The sequence below is a fragment of the Anas platyrhynchos genome, chromosome 24 (assembly GCF_047663525.1).
Source record: "Anas platyrhynchos isolate ZD024472 breed Pekin duck chromosome 24, IASCAAS_PekinDuck_T2T, whole genome shotgun sequence".
Classification (NCBI taxonomy): Eukaryota; Metazoa; Chordata; class Aves; order Anseriformes; family Anatidae; genus Anas; species Anas platyrhynchos.
Genome location: NC_092610.1, coordinates 7,349,020 through 7,367,183, shown reverse-complemented (window position 1 = coordinate 7,367,183; position 18,164 = coordinate 7,349,020). Strand labels below are relative to the sequence as shown.

General features: G+C 43.7%; 2 protein-coding genes across 4 annotated transcripts in view; one reads left to right on the top strand and one right to left on the bottom strand.

Moving 5' to 3' along the window:
- Window positions 1–5,412, top strand: part of KDM1A (lysine demethylase 1A) — a 57,829-nt gene extending 52,417 nt beyond the window's left edge. For both annotated transcript variants that reach the window (XM_027443713.3, XM_027443712.3), the window contains one exon: window positions 399–5,412. In XM_027443713.3, coding sequence (XP_027299514.1) covers window positions 399–584 — 186 coding nt within the window. In that variant the 3' untranslated portion in view covers window positions 585–5,412. The remainder of the gene's footprint in view (window positions 1–398) is intronic.
- A 6,790-nt stretch (window positions 5,413–12,202) lies between these two features.
- The window catches only part of LUZP1 (leucine zipper protein 1), a 45,710-nt gene continuing 39,748 nt past the window's right edge, over window positions 12,203–18,164 (bottom strand). For both annotated transcript variants that reach the window (XM_027444061.3, XM_005029033.6), the window contains exon 4: window positions 12,203–17,183. In XM_027444061.3, the coding sequence (XP_027299862.1) occupies window positions 17,145–17,183 (39 nt within the window). In that variant the 3' untranslated portion in view covers window positions 12,203–17,144. The remainder of the gene's footprint in view (window positions 17,184–18,164) is intronic.

Genomic DNA, 18,164 nt, shown 5'->3' with positions numbered 1-18,164 from the left:
GTAGGATTGTATATACAACTCTAAAATGTTTTTAAGTATACAACTTAGGAGGCTAATCTCCTTATCTGCTTCTCAAAGTATTGTTTTTGAAGTAGAGTTCTATTATCTTTGTATCAAAGCAAATATATTAGCAAGTAATAGGAAAGTATTTCCTCACATTATTTATCACAAACATGAAATGCTTCTGTGAAATGAAAGGTATATAAAGATTTTCATGGTAATTTGTAGGATAGATTAAAATATTTTTAGTAGACTATTTTGTATGCACTACTTTCATGTTATGGGAACTACAGTGTGATTAGAAGACACCAAAATACTTATTTTGTTACATGATCTGAAAGACTTTTTGAACTGAGTTTGTGCACAAGTCATAATGGTGTTCTCTGTTCCTCTTACAGCCTATTCCTCGCCTGTTTTTTGCGGGAGAGCATACCATTCGCAACTACCCTGCCACTGTTCATGGTGCTTTACTGAGTGGACTGAGAGAAGCAGGTCGCATTGCAGACCAGTTTCTTGGGGCCATGTATACTTTGCCTCGCCAGCCTACACCTGGGGTCCCCACACAACAAGCTACCAGCATATAAGAGAAGTTATCAGAAGAGGAGTAACAATGCCACAGAGCTGATGTTGTGATCCACTTCTTAGGATGAAGGCATATTCGTGTAGTCTGTAACAGTATCTGCTGAAAGGAGGTGGCCATGAGTTGCTGCATAATACTTTGTTAGAATGGCCTTACAAAAGCTTACCTGACACTGGGCTTTTGGCATCCCTCTACAAAATCTCTTACAGCTATTTGAACTGTCAGTGTACATGGAATCCTTTACTACTAGATTGGTCAGTGAGATTTTTTTTGACTGCAGATGCTTTCTGAAAGTGGAATTATAGCTGGAGTTTCTAAGGTTTTTATCTTACCTATTTGTGTATTTACAATTCAGTCATTGCAGAAAAGGCCCTTTAGAAATTGGTTGCTGTGAACAGTAGCTTAGTGTAGAATTTATGTAAACATTTTTGCTTAATTAGTTCTAAAGAATAGTATTTTTGACCAATTCTATTCCTACCTGGCATTTGAGAATTTGGTGCAACTGTTTCCCTACCAGTAACAGCAAATTAAAAGCAAATCACACCCCTGCAAGGTGGTCTGTTGGCTGCTACACCATGCACATCCTGTTTTAGAAAGAAAGCTGGTATTAGTAAAAGTGTGCTAATGATACAATTCTGTGAAATACCTTCAACAAAATAAATTATCAGAACTGGATATTTTTAACTTTAAAAACTAGGAAAATACTACTCATATTTGCATATGTAGAAACAGAGTTGCCTAGACAGTAAGCTAGCTGTAGACCTGATCTCTTGATTGTTGTATGTGGCAGTCAGGCACTGTGGGCTGTACCAGCTGTCTTTTTTTTCCCTTTCATCCAAAGCCCAGAGAAAAATGTGTTGTGTTTTTTTTTTTCTACTGTGTTGATGAGATGATGTTGCAGCTGATTCTGAAAATCATTTTGGTTTGGTTGCTTTTCCAGATATTTTCCTTCTTACCCCATGCACAGAGACTTGTTTTCATTGGGCAGAGCAGTCTTATTTAATCATTTAGGTTCTTTCTCCCTCTCCTGCTTTCCCTAGTTAACATTATGCTTTTTCTTTTTCCAACTTTTCTCACCTCCACCTTTCTACTGTTTGTTTCCATCTCATCTACCTGTGGTCTTTTTTTCACAGTTATTTCTCCTTTCCCTTTTTATATTGTTTTTTTGTTCTCTACATGACCCTCTGTGTGTACATGTGCATGTCCCAACTTCCATCTGCCTTTGTGCCTTCTATTCTGCTAGTGTACTAGTATCTGCTCTTGTTCCTGCCCTTCCCTCTGCAATTACATTGCCCATGCTCCTTCCTGAAGAAAATACATGCAAACATCGCTGCAGGCCCTAATTGTTTATAGCTGTGTTAGTTCTGTTTACAGACTTTCTGTCTTCCAGTATCATTGCTTCTACTGTTTTCTTGTGCCTCATTTCTACTAGATCTTTCTTCTTCCTGACTGTCTATTTTCTTGTGGTAGTTGCTCTCTCATATGTTTAAATCTGTGAGTGGGCATCTCCGTAGGCAGTCCTGATACACAGTGAGAAAGGAGAGGATTCTGTTGTGGCAGGGGTAATGGAAGAAATCAACACTAGTCATCCTTGCTGTCCTTCCAGGAGACAAAATAAACTTTGTGATGCTTGGTCAAGAAAGTCCCACTGAAGTGGGACAGGAAACATCCAGCAGGGCGTGGAGGAGGAGTGTCCAGGGGAAGATTCAGAGTGCATCGGTTTATTTGAGTCTTAAAACTCCCTGGCTTCTGTTCAGGTTGCCTGTTTGCAACACTACCAAGAGAAATCCTATTCCAAGATAAGCTGATTTAGTCTCTTGACTATTTTGACTGATGATGGGAAAAGGATCCGAGTGTTCAGTAACAGGGGTTTTCTGTTCTCCATATTTGTGGGGTGGTTTGCAGGGTTTAGTGATGCTGCTGTCTCTGGCCATGAGGACTGTCTTCCAACTTCCTATAGCACTGTCAAAAACTCAGAAAAGCACTTCTGGCCCACTAGAAACTAAATAGTTCTCAACTGAACATAGCCAAACTGTGTTTTCCAGACAACTATCAAGCCACTTTTACATCAATGTGCTAATGTTATTTTTCAGGGTTTCTGTTCTCTTGCTGTAGGTTCACTTTGACAATTGACTTAGCAGATTATTCAGCTTGCTGAATTGTCAAACACACAGAGATTTGTCTGAGATGTTCAAATGTAAACAAACTTCCTTTTATACATTGCTGTTACTTTGAGCAGGGCTAATCTTTGACCCTTGACAGTCAGGCTTTCTTGTCTTCCTTTTTGAAAAAGATGCCTGAAAACCATGGTAAGCACTGAAATAAGAAGGTGGAGATGAAGCCCTGGCAGTTCCCACTCTTTAAAAAGGTTTGTCAGGATTTGGTGGGTGTTAACTGATGGTAACAATGGGCATGAGCAAAGGAGTGGTAATGCCAAAGGAATTCATTGGAAGATGAAGAGTGTGATCTGTGGCCTGTTACAACCTACCTTTCTGTAGCATCTCTGGGAACTCTTAAGCCTGATTCCTCAGCCAGTCCCTGCTGACAAGCCCTTCTGGGTATTAGAGACTGAACAGCTCAGCATACTTTCAGCTTCTAGGAGTCTTTCAGTCTCTAGACTGACAGATAAAGCTCTGCAGCCGGTTGCTGGACACCTTAGAGCTCCTGTGTTGCAGCTCCTGCCCTGCATGGCCCACTTTCTAGTGGTTGATGGCACTGGTTGTACCCTAAGTAGAGGTGAACAGTGGTTGGATACAGAGGTCAAAGACCCTTTGTTCTGGTTGCATCCTGTAGGATTGCTGGGATGGAGAGGGGAGCTTGGGGGGAGAGCACTATTAACCCTAGGCCAGCTGAAGTTCATAGACATGGAAAAGGCAGCCTGGTTAAGGTTCAATCAACTTAGTGTTGGAGTTCAGCTCTGTCAGATCATATGGGGGAGCTTCCATTGCTTGTTCAGCAGCAGGATAGCCTCATGCTTCTTGCTGCACTGCCAGTGTGTGATTTTCCTTGAGCAGCATTTAGCAGCTCCTTCCTTGCTGCATCTATATCTAGGGACAGTGTGCGGTGTATAGGAGCATGCTGCTCTGCTCTCTGTGCAAATCTGTTAGATGGACCTTTGGCATGACCCATAATGGCTGTTTTGCACTGCCTCTGTGGCTTTCCTGTCACTGTAACCTGTTGAGGAGAAGAAAGTATTGCAAGTAAATGGGTCACCAGGTCCTCTTCATCTCAGTATCCTTCCTCATGGTGCAGCCATTTTTCCACTGCTGCTGTTTGCTTGACCTAACTTCCTGGTAAGACTCATCTGATCTGTTTCAACAGATTGTGAATGATCTCTTAGCACCCAGCAGCCTCAGATCTATGGCATCACAAAAACTTGTGATCAAGGCTGGTTGCACCCTTTGTAGTGTTGTTTCCCACCTATTCTCAGGGACCTGTCACTTCTCACTCTACTCCATGGGTAGGTGAATTGTATTTCTGACAAAACTGATTGGTCTCGCTTTTGGGGGAAAAAAATAGGTCCCTATCTAGTTGGAACTTCCCTTCTGTACTGAAGATGTACTGTTGGTGTTCAAGAAGTGTTTGAACAATGCTCTGAAGGTATATGATTTAACTGTTAGGTTGCCCTGAGTGGAGTCAGGAGCTGGACTTGATGTTCCTCATGGGTCTGATGCTCCTCATGGGTCCCTTCCGACTGAGGATATTCTGTGATGATAAGATGAAGGACCACAGTAACCTGCAATGGAGTTCTGGATCCTGAGTGAATGTATGTGTTCACTAGTCAGGATTGTGCTTTCTGGATTGGCAAATGAGCAGGAAGACTTGCATTTTTCAGTTCTCTGTATGTCTGAGTTTTTGTCAGGTAATAGTATCTATTTTGCAATAAATTACTGTTAGCTCAGGGTATTTGTGTTCAGTCTCTGTATGGAATTGAATATTTGCTATGGTCTTGTCTGTAGAGGAAACTAATCACAAAGCATGGGTTCTCTATCTTAATCTCTCTGTTCTGTTATCTTTAATTGACTGGATCATAAACATAGAAAAACAACTTTATTGGGTGTTTTTGGTTTCTTCTCTCATTATGAATCTTTTCAGCTGACTAGTTCAAATTCAGTGGAAGATACTGCAGGCAGCAAGGTGCTCAGAGTGCATCTCGTCTTTAAGGCATAAAGTGGCTCTGTAAAATGGGATGACTTAACTTGAATTAGATTTATTTGTAAATCACAGATTCTTTTTAAAGGTGATAATTCCACAAGTTACTCTTCTCAGAAATGGTTACCAAAAGAAAATTAGAAGCCATGGTGGTGTTTGTAAATTTGCTAGTTTCGCCAATGATTATTTCCAATTCCCAGTGCATCTGATTTCTGAAGGTGTATTTTTTTTTCTCTGAAGGGACATTGAAACTTAGAGGAAATGCTTACACTGATAATTATCCCAGAGTACCTAGATAGATATTAAAGATTTTCTTGAATGCTTCTAGACCTCATTTTTGGTGTATTAGCAGAATCACCTGAATAAACATGTTGGGGGAGGGATGGGAGGGACAAAACAAGTCAACTTCAGAGAGTCAGTGGAGAATATAAGCATCTGTTTAATTACCTGTGCATATCATAGAATGTTGTTTTATCCAAAGAGCAAAATTGTCTTAGTTTTTTTCCAGCTTTACCAATATGTCTGCTAAAATCTGTTGCTTATCTACGGAGTTTGTTGGCTTATATTAGCAAAACTCCTGCAAAGCTTGTGGAGTCTTTGCCCAGTAGTTTTGACCTCTGGATCTTCTGAGCCAAAAGTCTAGATCTCTTTTTATTAAATCGTTTGTTGGGCCCCATCAAGTTTGCGTTAATTGCATTTTTTCTCTGAAGGGACTTCTCACTGTTATTCCAGTGTTCTTTAGATACTGTATCACCACACCCCTATAACTTATAAGGGTGTTTCACTTGAGCAAGGGTAGACAACCTGTTTTCCTGACTGTTAACAAAACAGATATCTTGGCCAGCAAACCTACTGTGGATTAAAAGGTCTCTTTTTCATGAAGCTCCTGAAGGCATTCACCCTGATTGTGGATTGCATGTCTCTCTGCAAAAACATTTGGATAACCACTTGGTTTAGAGTGCAGTAACCTCATGTGGGTGTGATCTCCAGTCTTGGGCACTCATGGTTTAACAAAGGGTTCAGGTCTCAACCACGATTCTCTGCTACTGTTAGAGAACAGAAATTTCTCCAACCCCAAGTTAGATGCAGAATTAGAACAGATGTTTGGACAACATATCCTTAGTAACTTCTTGCTCACAGAATTGTATCTTCAATTCTGAATAACAGGGCAAATAACCTCTCAAACTGCAGAATTTGAATGTTTTTTCCTGATTCACTTCAACTTGATGTTCTTAGGTAAGTGTGCAAAAATATTACTTCCATTAAAGCAATTGCTATTTCTGTAACATTACTGAATAGCAACGGAACCAACAGAAAGTCATAGCAACAGAAGGCAACTTTTTCTCTACCTGTCAATGGAGGATGTGATTTAGAATTTACAGTGTGACTGGAGTATTCCATGTAGTCTCTTTGCCTTTATTAATTCATAATGCCCTACCTGATCTTTTCACATGTGCCCCTTAGACCAGAGGTGCTAGAAATCTCACCATCTCCTCAGTTCCACATACTATATGTTTCTGTTATATTCCATTGTTAAATTTGGTTTGGGTCAGCACTGGAGGGGATATGCTCTTTCAGTGGATATGGATCTAGGACGTTATTTACCTCAGCTTCAAGTTGTTCTGATGGGTGGACCCAAGATGGTGACAGGACACATCTGGCATTCTCTCACAATTGAAGAGTCTTTGGGCTCCAGCCTATTTCAGCCAGTAGCTGAGATGCTCCAGCTTTTGAAGAAAACAAGATTGCCGTTTATTGGCAACTTGTCACAGTTTTAGAGGTACCTCATCCATTTGAGGAGACAGACTGCTGTTTTACAGACCTCCTTTTGAAGGTCCTGGAGCCCGGCATGTAAAGGGGAATGGCTGCAGCAGGTAAGATCTGAAGGCAACTGGAAGAACTCCAGCTGAGAACATAGGCCTAGGGCAGATGTTGTGTGAAGGAAACAGTAAGGAGGAATGATGTTGTGGTATCCACTTCCATCTGGTGGTTTGGTTCAGTCTATTTGCTTTATTTCATTAACTTTACCATGTAGAATCTCAGCTATGTTGTATGCAGCACAGAATTATCCTGTGTGGGATCTTGAAGTTAATGGCTTCAACTTTATGGCTAATCCATGCCTAATTGTCATTATTAGGAAGATAGACTATTTTTCCCCTCCTTGGTACCATAGCCAGGGTGATGAGTCCCAAGCAATGCAGAGCCATAACACACTGCACCTGAAAAGTGAGAGCAGTGCTGGGCTATAGTCTGTGTCACTAAGAGTTAAACGTCAAACATGTTGGTTGTCCTGGTTGGGGTCTGCTATAGACCACCGAACCAGGATGAGGAGACGGATGAGGAGTTCTACAGGCAACTGACAGAAGTTGCAAAATCTTCAGCGCTTGTACTCGTGGCGGACTTCAACTTCCCTGACATATCCTGGAAGCACAACACAGCCCTGAGAAAGCAGTCTAGGAGGTTTCTGGAGAGCGTGGAAGATAGCTTCCTGACGCAGCTGATTAGTGAACCTACCAGGGGTGGTGCCCCGCTAGACCTTCTCTTCACAAACAGAGAAGGACTGGTGGAGGATGTGATTGTTGGGAGCTGTCTTGGGCAGAGTGACCACAAAATGGTGGATTTCACTATTCTTGGCGAGGCCAGGAAGGGGACCAGTAAAACCGCTTAACTGGACTTTTGGAGGGCTGACTTTGAGCTGCTCAGGACACTAGTTGGTGGAGTCCCTTGGGAGGCGGTTCTGAAGGGCAGAGGGGTTCAGGAAGGCTGGGCGCTCTTCAAGAGGGAAATCTTAATGGCGCAGGAGCGGTCTGTCCCCACGTGCCCAAAGATGAGCTGGCAGGGAAGAAGACCAGCCTGGCTCAACAGAGAATTGTGGCTTGATCTTAGGAGAAAAAAGAGGGTTTATAATCCTTGGAAAAGTGGGCAGGCCACTAGGGAGGGCTATAAGGATGTTGCAAGGCTGTGCAGGGACAAAATTAGGAAGGCCAAAGCTCATCTGGAGCTCAATCTGGCTACTGCCGTTAAAGATAACAAAAAATGTTTTTATAAATACATCAACACAAAAGGGAGGACTAAGGAGAATCTCCATCCTTTACTGGATGCGAGGGGAAACTTAGTTACAAGAGATGAGGAAAAGGCGGAGGTGCTCAATGCCTTCTTTGCCTGTCTTTAGCAGCAATACCGGTTGTTCTCTGGATACCCAGTACCCTGAGCTGGTGGAAGGGGATGGGGAGCAGGATGTGGCCCTCACTATCCGCGAAGAACTGTTTGGTGACCTGGTACGGCACTTGGATGTGCACAAGTCAATGGGGCCAGATGGCATCCACCCAAGGGTACTGAGAGAACTGGCAGAGGAGCTGGCCAAGCCACTATCCATCATTTATCAGCAGTCCTGGCTATCAGGGGAGGTCCCAGTTTACTGGCGGCTAGCAAATGTGACGCCCATCTACAAGAAGGGCCGGAGGGCAGACCTGGGGAACTATAGGCCTGTCAGTTTGACCTCAGTACCAGTGAAGCTCATGGAGCAGATCCTCTTGGGAGTCATCATGCGGCACTTGCAGGGCAAGCAGGTGATCAGGCCCAGTCAGCATGGGTTTATGAAAGGCAGATCCTGCTTGACGAACCTGATCTCCTTCTATGACAAAGTGATGCGCTGGGTGGACGAGGGAAAGGCTGTGGATGTGGTCTACCTTGACTTCAGCAAGGCTTTTGACACCGTCTCCCACAGCATTCTCCTCAAGAAACTGGCTGCTCTTGGCTTGGACTGGCACACGCTTCGTTGGGTTAGAAACTGGCTGGATAGCCGGGCCCAAAGAGTTGTGGTAAATGGAGTCAAGTCCAGTTGGAGGCCAGTCACTAGTGGCGTCCCCCAGGGCTCGGTGCTGGGGCCGGTCCTCTTTAACATCTTCATCAATGATCTGGACGAGGGCATTGAGTGCACCCTCAGTAAGTTTGCAGATGACACCAAGTTAGGTGCGTGTGTCGATCTGCTCGAGGGTAGGAAGGCTCTGCAGGAGGATCTGGATAGGCTGCACCGATGGGCTGAGGTCAACTGCATGAAGTTCAACAAGGCCAAGTGTCGGGTCCTGCACCTGGGGCGCAATAACCCCAAGCAGAGCTACAGGCTGAGAGATGAGTGGTTGGAGAGCTGCCAGGCAGAGAAGGACCTGGGAGTGATGGTGGACAGTCAGCTGAATATGAGGCAGCAGTGTGCTCAGGTGGCCAAAAAGGCTAACAGCATCCTGGCTTGCATAAGAAACAGTGTGACCAGCAGGGCTAGGGAGGTGATCGTCCCCCTGTACTCGACTCTGGTGAGGCCGCACCTCGAGTACTGTGTTCAGTTTTGGGCCCCTCGCTACAGGAAGGACATCGAGGTGCTTGAGTGGGTCCAGAGAAGGGCGACGAAGCTGGTGAGGGGCCTGGAGAACAAGTCCTACGAGGAGCGGCTGAGGGAGCTGGGCTTGTTCAGCCTGGAGAAAAGGAGGCTCAGGGGTGACCTCATTGCTCTTTACAGATACCTTAAAGGAGGCTGTAGTGAGGTGGGGGTTGGCCTGTTCTCCCACGTGCCTGGTGACAGGACGAGGGGGAATGGGCTACAGTTGCGCCAGGGGAGTTTTAGGTTGGATCTTAGGAAGAACTTCTTTACCGAAAGGGTTGTTCGACATTGGAACAGGCTGCCCAGGGAGGCGGTGGAGTCACCATCCCTGGAAGTCTTTAAAAGACGTTTAGATGTAGAGCTTAGGGATATGGTTTAGTGGGGACTGTTAGCATTAGGTCAGAGGTTGGAGTCGATGATCTTGAGGTCTCTTCCAACCTAGAAATTCTGTGATTCTGTGATAAGTTCACTGACAACAAATACTGGGGCTTTCAGCTCATAAGGAAAATGACCTACGTTCATGATAACATGGTGTTTAAAGAGAGAAGAAGAGAAAAAGCCCAGGGTGCCTGAGAAAGGGTGTATCACTAAGGATGAAGTATTTTATGTGCCCCAGGAAGGCAGTTTGGCTGTGGCTGCCCTGTGAGGGAGCTGGAGGGAAATGTTTGCCTTCACGTTTGTGGTACAGGGAGGGGGTCATGATCTATGGATAGGAGGCACATGATGTGCCCTAGACCAGGCTTTCAACTGGCTAGTACATGTGTAACCTCGGAGCGCAGGGAGGCATAGGATTGAGTTGTTTGAGTCACCTAACTCTGCTCTGTAATGGCAAAACCACAGCATTAGGCTCCTGCTTGCTCATTTTATTCTTTTCTGACCCACTTGCATTCTTCTTTGTGCCATGACCACTTCAATGGGAAGGCCAAAGGGTACCCCCTTTACCCTACTCCCCCCTCGATTTACCCTGGTCTTCTGGGGAATGGCAGGTGTTGGCTTGAATCCTCAGCAGACTGAGAATGGTGATTTTCCTGGTGATATCCATGCCACCAAGTGATACGAAATAACACCACTTTGGTGTTTTTTAATGGAAATAGCTGTGGCTGCTGTGCCTGACTTGGTGCTATCCATGTGCTTGGAGTCTAACAGAGTGGGATTGAAGGGTTTAGGTATTCTTAAACTTGTTTCCATAACCTTATGGCAGCTATAATTCAGGACAACTGTATTTGTGTATCTGTGCAAATGCCAAAAAGCAAGGAAGAACAGGTTTCAGATGCCTTGAATTAAAAAGCATGTTGATAAAGATATTAACAAGGATAAGCACACTGAAGAGCTGATTGGAAGAAGCCCCTCAGTGGGAATGGGAGTAGCTGGGTAACAGCATGCCCTGTGCTAGTGAAAAGTGATGCTGTACATTGAGGGTACAGAGTTCATTCAGTGGGACTGGCTCTAGGGGCAGGTATTCCTGGCCTAGCTGAGGATAGCAGAGCATTAAGAGCATTTGCTGACTGGAATGACAATAATGGTGTTTTGGATTGGTTTTCAAGGATAGAAATGCAGTTAAGGGGAGCTGTCAGCTATGTCTGTAGCTTGGGTAAATGCTGCTTTGAATGTGATGCCAGAATTGAAATTTCAAACAGCGCTAACATCAGTGTGAGTGGCTGATGATGGACCCCAGGAGGAGAAAATGCCTGATCTAAGCATGGGCAGCACAAAGGATCTGGCTTAAAATGTTTCTGTTGAAGAGATGTTTTACATTAACTACCTTCTCAACAGGTCAGATAAAGCAAAGGTTTGAAGCTGGGATAATGGAAGTGCACGGTTGTTTGTAGACAGCAGGAAGACTACAGAAAACCAGCAGAGCTCATAGACATGACTGATCAAAAAGAAAAGAGAAAGCAGTTAGTTTCATGGCTAAGCAGCAATGGTATGGTGTAAGTCCATTAGTCAAGTACATTTACTATAATGTCCCCATACAGGAGTGGTGAGCCTAGCCTTGAATCATGAACAATGAAAAAGAACCATCCTGTGGTTATGAGCATGTGTTTTAGGGGAGAGACTTTAAGCAGCCATGGAAGCTACCAATAGTAACTCTGTACTATCAGTGATCTCTGCTCACTGGCAAGCCAGACACAGCAGCATGTCTGTTGTAGCTACTGTAATGCTTTAGAACAACCTCTTTAATAATGCTCAATAGCTGTGTGTGTTAACTGGGAGAGAAGCCAAGCCAAAAGTCACTTCTTTTTTTGTAATGCCTAACAGAGGGAATGTTTGTAGCCTTCACCTGTAGTTAATTAGCTTTGCCTAGAGTAGCAGCTGAATGACAGCTATGAACAGCTCTTGAAATGTCACTAAACACTAGTAACATGTTTAATTATTCAGTTTCTGGAGCTGCATCCAGTTTTGCAGATTTATTCAAACAGAATAAACCAGATAGATCAGACAAAGCCCTTTTCCTTACAAACTGTGGTATGCAAGTTCTCCTAAAAATCAACACACTTCTTCCCTACTGATGTGGTTATTATGGGGGCTGTTTTTTTATATGACAGGTACTGTTGCAATGTCTAATTTTATTTATTTATTTATTTATATATATATATATTTTTTGTGGACTGTACCCACACATTGCACTAAACTAGGAACTGTAATGGAGGCTGCCACCTGTTCTGACCTCTATCCTCTCAGCTCTTCCAGAGGAAGGCAAACAGATTTTGATTTCATTACAGTCTATACTGGTTGAGTAAAGGAAGCAAGCCACTTGCTTCATTAGATTTCCTTCCGTAAGAATGCTCTTCCTCAAACCTGCTCCCAGCAATGCAAGTCTAGGTCATCCAGTATAGGTGGGGAATGGTATTCAACTTCATTTTCCATGTGTAGGTACAGCCCATGCCTTTAAGTGCAGCCTAGGAATGGGTGTTTGAGATCTGTCTGGATATGTGTACAGGGCAAAAGAGTAAGAATGGAGTAGTCAGAGCATTAACATACACTGCTGCAAGATGGAGCTGCCTCTGCACTTCACCAAGGGACATTAATACCTCTGATTAATGACCACTGTCAGTAGGGATTCAGATGGAGCTTTAAATACCACACCACAAACATATAAAAAGAGCTTTTTATTGGTTATATACTGTAGAGCTGACAGCGTTTGAGTCAGGAGAGACATGCAGATAAAGTGTGTTTACATTTGGCATGCAGACTAAGAGCACTGTAGCTAGTAAAAGGTGAGCACCATCTGTATCCACTGAATGGGCAGCCTGGGGAGGAAAGAGTTGGCTTCCCTCTGCTGAGCACACTGACAAAGACTCGGGTGGAACAGTGCTTGATAGCTCTACTGGACACAAAGTTTGCTTTAGGGAAACAAGCAATACTATAACCTGGAAAATTAACTTGGATGAGTGTGACTATGAAAAGATTTCTTGCTTTATTGTCTTCTAACTAAGCTGCCCCAGCCCAAGTATATGTCTACAAATACAAAAAAAATAGTTTTTCTCTTAAAAATACATTCCATGCAGCCTGGATTGCTGCTTCCACAAGGCAGGTGCCAGCACTGCATGTTGGGCAGCCTACAACAATTATCCTTTGGGTCCCTAGGTTACTGACCATAAGATGCATCTGCAAACAATGGCTTCACATTTCATCATGTATATAGCAGTCCACCGAAGGCTGGCCTTGGCACAGTGCTTTGGCTGCCCCAGTGATGTGCAAGGGTGGCAGAGATGAGGTCTACTATGTTAGAGATAACACCAATGTGACTATTGCTTCAATTTGTAGCAAGAAATCACTCATGTCAAGTGTCTTTTGAAACACCAAGTGCACCACCCTGGCCTGTGCTTCCTTCTGTTTTCCTTTCCTGGAGGTATTATCTGCAGGTGGACAGCAGTTCTCCCTTCATCAGTGTCCAGTAAGCTGCAGTTGAACATGAGGCACTGATGGTTGCACTGTGAAACTGTCCCTGCTCCATGCGACCTGAGTGGATGGAGAGATGACGATCTGGAGGCTGCAGTGTCATTTCCAGACATGGAGGGGACCATTCCATGAAGCAGCAAGCTGCTAACCCCTCAAGCTGCCACTGGCCTTTTGAGGAAAAGCCACTGGTTCTCTAAAAAGGGACGACACCTCCGTTTACTGGAAGAAGCAAGCACTGACACACTTCTGTTGTACAGCAAATATGTTTACAATTTTGGAATTGTCTGAATGCTTGATACACAGCCTCTTGGTGTCACATCCGCTAAAAAGCCTGTTATATTTATATGCTAAAATTACAAATATTTCTTCAGTGATGGCAATATTTACACATATTCTATTTTACAGCTGTTCAAAACAAGTGTGCAATTTGAGTAAAATACACTGTGTTTCCTGAAGTCATTGCTATAATTTTAATAATACATCAGCTCCTATTGCACTCATGATTACAGGGCATGGCCCCTTTCAAATTTACAGAGGGTTTTCTTTCAGATTTAATCCCAGTTGTGGTAAAAACAACCTGGTCTATACTCAGTGACATCTTTATTTACAAGCAGTTACACTGAGCCTATAAGCAAGAGTTCAAGGTATGTGCTATAAAATATTGAACAAATTAGTGAGGCTGACTTTAGCCATGGTAGCTGGAGAAAGGAGAGATGTAATTTGTGAGAAGCACCTGAGGAGCAGTTCCAGAAGACCTGTGTCTGTAGCTGGGGGACTCCTGCACAGTGTGATCTGGCTGAGCAGCAAGGACAAGCCCTCCAGTTGCTCTTGGATTAGGGAAAGCCAAGCCCTGGCTGACAGAAGGGGAGAAACCAACAATTCTTGCTGTTGGTGCTTGTTCCTTTCTCATTCCAAACATGGAGTTGCATTATTGGGGTGAGCTGTAGAGCTGAAAAGACAACATACTAACTAGATTTTTGTGAGTTGGGTTAAGGGAAGCATGTGTCAACCTGGAATGTCACATAGCAATGCAGAGCTCTGCTGGCCAGGAATGAAACTAGTTCCCCCAGACGGAGCATCAGAAGTACAATGGTAAACTGCAGCCATGCCAGGACTGTGTGGGAAGGAGAGGGCTTGTGGATGGGTGAGGGAACCTGAGCAGCCTATTAGATAAAGACTAATGTCCTGCAGCAGGATGGGGTTGTCACTGTGAGAAAAGCCATACATTAACTGCACAAAGCAATCCTCATCCTCTTCAGTGTGTATGTGCTGTCCAGCTCTTTTAGTTGGTTGTTTTTAAACTAAACTGTGAGTCTCTGGCAGCAGTGTCACAGGACAGACATCTTAAGTGTCACAGGTGACATCTTAACTATGAACTCTGCTTTATAGGACAGTACTGCAATGCCAAGCAGGAAGTCAGCAGCAGTCTTTCACAGCAACTCTAATTGTATCCTATATGGCTGACCAGCTACTAAACAGGTTTGGGAATGTAAATTGGGGCAAATAATTACTGAGGATGTTTGAAGAGGTAGGTATATCCTCCTAAATGCAAATTGCAAGGTTCAAAAAATTGCTGCAGATGTTCAGGTTGCTTTCTACAGACCAGCTGCACTGGCTTGGAGGGGTTTTTGAAGCACTGTCTCCCACGTAACCAACAGAGGACCTGTTAGGCATCTTATATGAGGCAGCATATTTTATTGAAGGGAATTATTTCTTTTGTTATGAAAAGAAGGTGCAGAAAGCCAAAATGTGGCTTCATGAGGCTGACAAAGCATTGCAAGCCAGCCCTGTGAAAGCATGGGTGGGATGTGGCACAGCTGGGCAGGTTGCAATGCTGGCCATCAGCTGTGGAAAGCCTGCAAGATTGCATGAGGAGGCAAGGAAACTGAAAGCACTCGAGTAACAAATCCCAGTAATGCCAGGGGGAGAGGTTCCTGTCATACAGGCAATGTCTGAGCAAGGCAAAATGAACTTTCACAAACAAGTTATAAAGTCCATAGCGGTGTCAGATTACAAAACATGCACCCATTTTCAGCATTTCCTGACGAATACTGCAGGGGAGGGAGGAAAGAGGCATCTCAGAAATCTGGGTTTAATTGCAGAATTTCAGCTTCTTTACTTTTAGTTTGGATTTTGAGTTTGTGGGTTGTTTTTTTTTTTTGGCTTTTTAATACTTAATATTTATAAAGATCTTTTTTTTTTTTTTTTTTTTTTTAAACTAGCACTGCCGTATCATGAAGTGGTAAGAGATAGCAGCTGATATAATTTATTTTAATATAATTTAAGACTATTAAAGCTGCCACAGTACTAAGTTAAAAGCACTATCTTTTTGTTTTGTTATGCGACTTAACATGTATACATGTCATGAAATATAAAAGAATAAAATGGATTGCAAAAAATATAGATTTGGGAAAAACATCTAAAATTTATGAGGAGAGACTTTTTTCAAAAATAGTCTTTTTCCCCCTCCTCCAAACAAAACTTTATTAAAAAAAAAAAAAAAACACAACAAACAACAACAAACAAACACATGTCATTGAAACATTTTCCTTATATGTGTTCATAGATATTTTCCAACCAGCTCCATTTTTTTTTTCCTTTTGCCTCTTAGAATTGAGGCATATAATTCCAAGGAGGTGATGCAGCATCCCATGTGCACATATGGATAGCTGTACATGTGCTGCTGTTGTAGCTGCTCACCTGGAAGGTAAGATGTGGGAATGACTGTGGAGGCAACTCAGGTATGGGAGCTGCTGGATGACAGTTGTTCACCCAGCACCTCCAAAACAGTAGAGGTTTTCCCTTCTATATCATCCTCCTCATGCCTCTGTGGAAAGGGGCACCTGTTTCTGACAAGCAGAAGAAACCAGTGAGGGAAGTCAATGGTGGTTGTGTACAAGACTGGAAAGCCATGGGCCAACCCTGGAGGAATGTAAAGGAAGGAGTGGCAGAGCTACGGTGTGTGAACCAGGTACAATCTCCTTGCTTAGGGCAGATGCTGTTCCAACACCTGAGCACCTCTTGATGAATCCTCCAACTCTGATGCAGTCAGTGGCCTGTGGGCACTGACAAGGAGCTGTACCTCTGTAGTCTCTAACCATACCGCAGTCCCCAGACACAGCTGATGGGGGGGAGGGGGCATGTCCTGAAGAGGGGCACAGACAAAAGCTGCCTAAATAGCCATACTAGAGCTCAGTTTTCGGTCTAATCCTGTTTTTCCCCATCTTTGGAAGGAACAAGGGCATTCTACGTCTCAAGCCAGAAGAAAAGCACTTGTTTCTTTGTTTCTTGGAGCTCAATGGCTTAGAGTGAGCAGCAGCAATGTTGCCTGCATGATGGAAGCAAAGTTTTGGGCAAAAGAGCACCCTAGTCCAAGCCTGGAGAAAGTTTTGCTGTTGTTTGACTGCTGTTGGTTTGGCTCAGTGGCTCACTTAGTGCAAGAGCTCAGCTGGTGATTAAGTGGGTCATATGAAGCTTATTGCAGAGAGAGTGAGCAATGGGGGAATAAACAGTTTTTAAACGTTTTCTGCTCTCCTTTCCTGTTTTGTGTAAAACCATTGAATGTTTTTTTAATTTTCTTGCTTACAGACAGAGCAGGCTAGGAACACAAGTACTGGGATGACCACAACCCAAGCCAACAAAGGTGTATTTAGGACAATGTGAGCGCTCACTGGAAACTGAAAGCTTTCAGTTGTGGAGCGTGTAGGACAGCTTTCACAGGCTGGTGGACTGCATGCAGTGGAGGAATACTTCCTGCAGCTCATCTAAATGCAGGTGAATAATGAGAAGTTCTCTCTTGTCCAGGTCGTACCATCATTCTGGTTGAAAGAGTGGCTATGGCAAGTCAATGTTCCCGTATGGAGACAGATCTACTGTTTTATGAAGAAGGTTAAGATTGCAGGTACAGAGATGAGAAGTGGGAGTCCCTTGAGCAAAGTCTGCAGCTGCCTCTTCAGCAATGAAGAAAAAAAAATCATTGGTAAAGTTCCTGTACCTCACAAATCACATTAGAAAACTGTTTTCAAACTGGCTGAAGCCTTTGTAGAGGTTAAAAACAAGTGTGACACCTGTGAGCTTGGTACAAGCCTGTCTCTTGCTCCATTATCCTGCGTGTTCATGGGATGGAAGTACAACTCATCTCCTAGACGTTGTCCGGTAGACACGGGAGGCACCCTGTAAGAGAGAACCCCGCAGCATCACAGATTGGACAGGACCTGTGGATGCCTCTGGCAGCATTTTTGCTCTGGGGAAAAGTATTGTGATTGCCTTTAGGCAGTCATCCCATGCTCAACAGACTCATAGTCTGATGGTAGGGCAGTGGGGAGAACAGTGACAGGATCAGTTCGGAAGACAGTGACTGCCAGGCCTTACAGTGGAATGCTCAAAGCAGAATAACCCAGACCAGCTCCTCACAGGCTTTTACCATCATCTTTTTTTTTTTTTTTTTTTAAATGCTATAGCATACTCAGCACCCATTTCCACACTGGACACATGGATCTGGCAAGTGTGATGCATAACACCTGACAGCATGGATCATACTAAGCTGATTTAACATCAGGTGTCTGTAGAGCATGCCTCCAAGTGCAAGGTGTTCAGGCTTCTGTTAGTCAACATGGAAGTACCAACTGACAAATGATGTATGTTATGGTGACGACTTTACTCAAGTTTTCATTTAATGCTGTTTCAGTCTGTGCAGAGAAAGGGAGGCATCACTGCCTCAGGTAGATGTCTGCGTCTAACCAAATGAATGTCACTGTGGTTAACATCTTGGTGATCACAAGAGCGTAACTGTAGTGTACAAAGTAGCTGAGACTGTGTCCCCCTGTGCTCTCTGACTGTGTAGGGCTCTCAGTTGCCTCACACTCCTGCTGCTTGTGTATTAGGACTCAGCAACTTCTGTGCACCTCTAGTAAGATGCAATGAAGACCGGTTTGATAAAAATATTTATGCTGGGGCTGACACACAAAATGAAAAAAAAAAACAGTTTTAACTCTTGCAGCCTGTATGCTTTTGTAGCACTGGCAGTCAGATCCTGTGAGGTTTGCATGCTGGATAAGCTCCAAACCACAGCCAACAAATATTTCAAGTTGCAATGCGATGAACGTTATTACAGTGCTGGAGCCACTGGCTGAGATGCCTAAACCCCTATAAAAA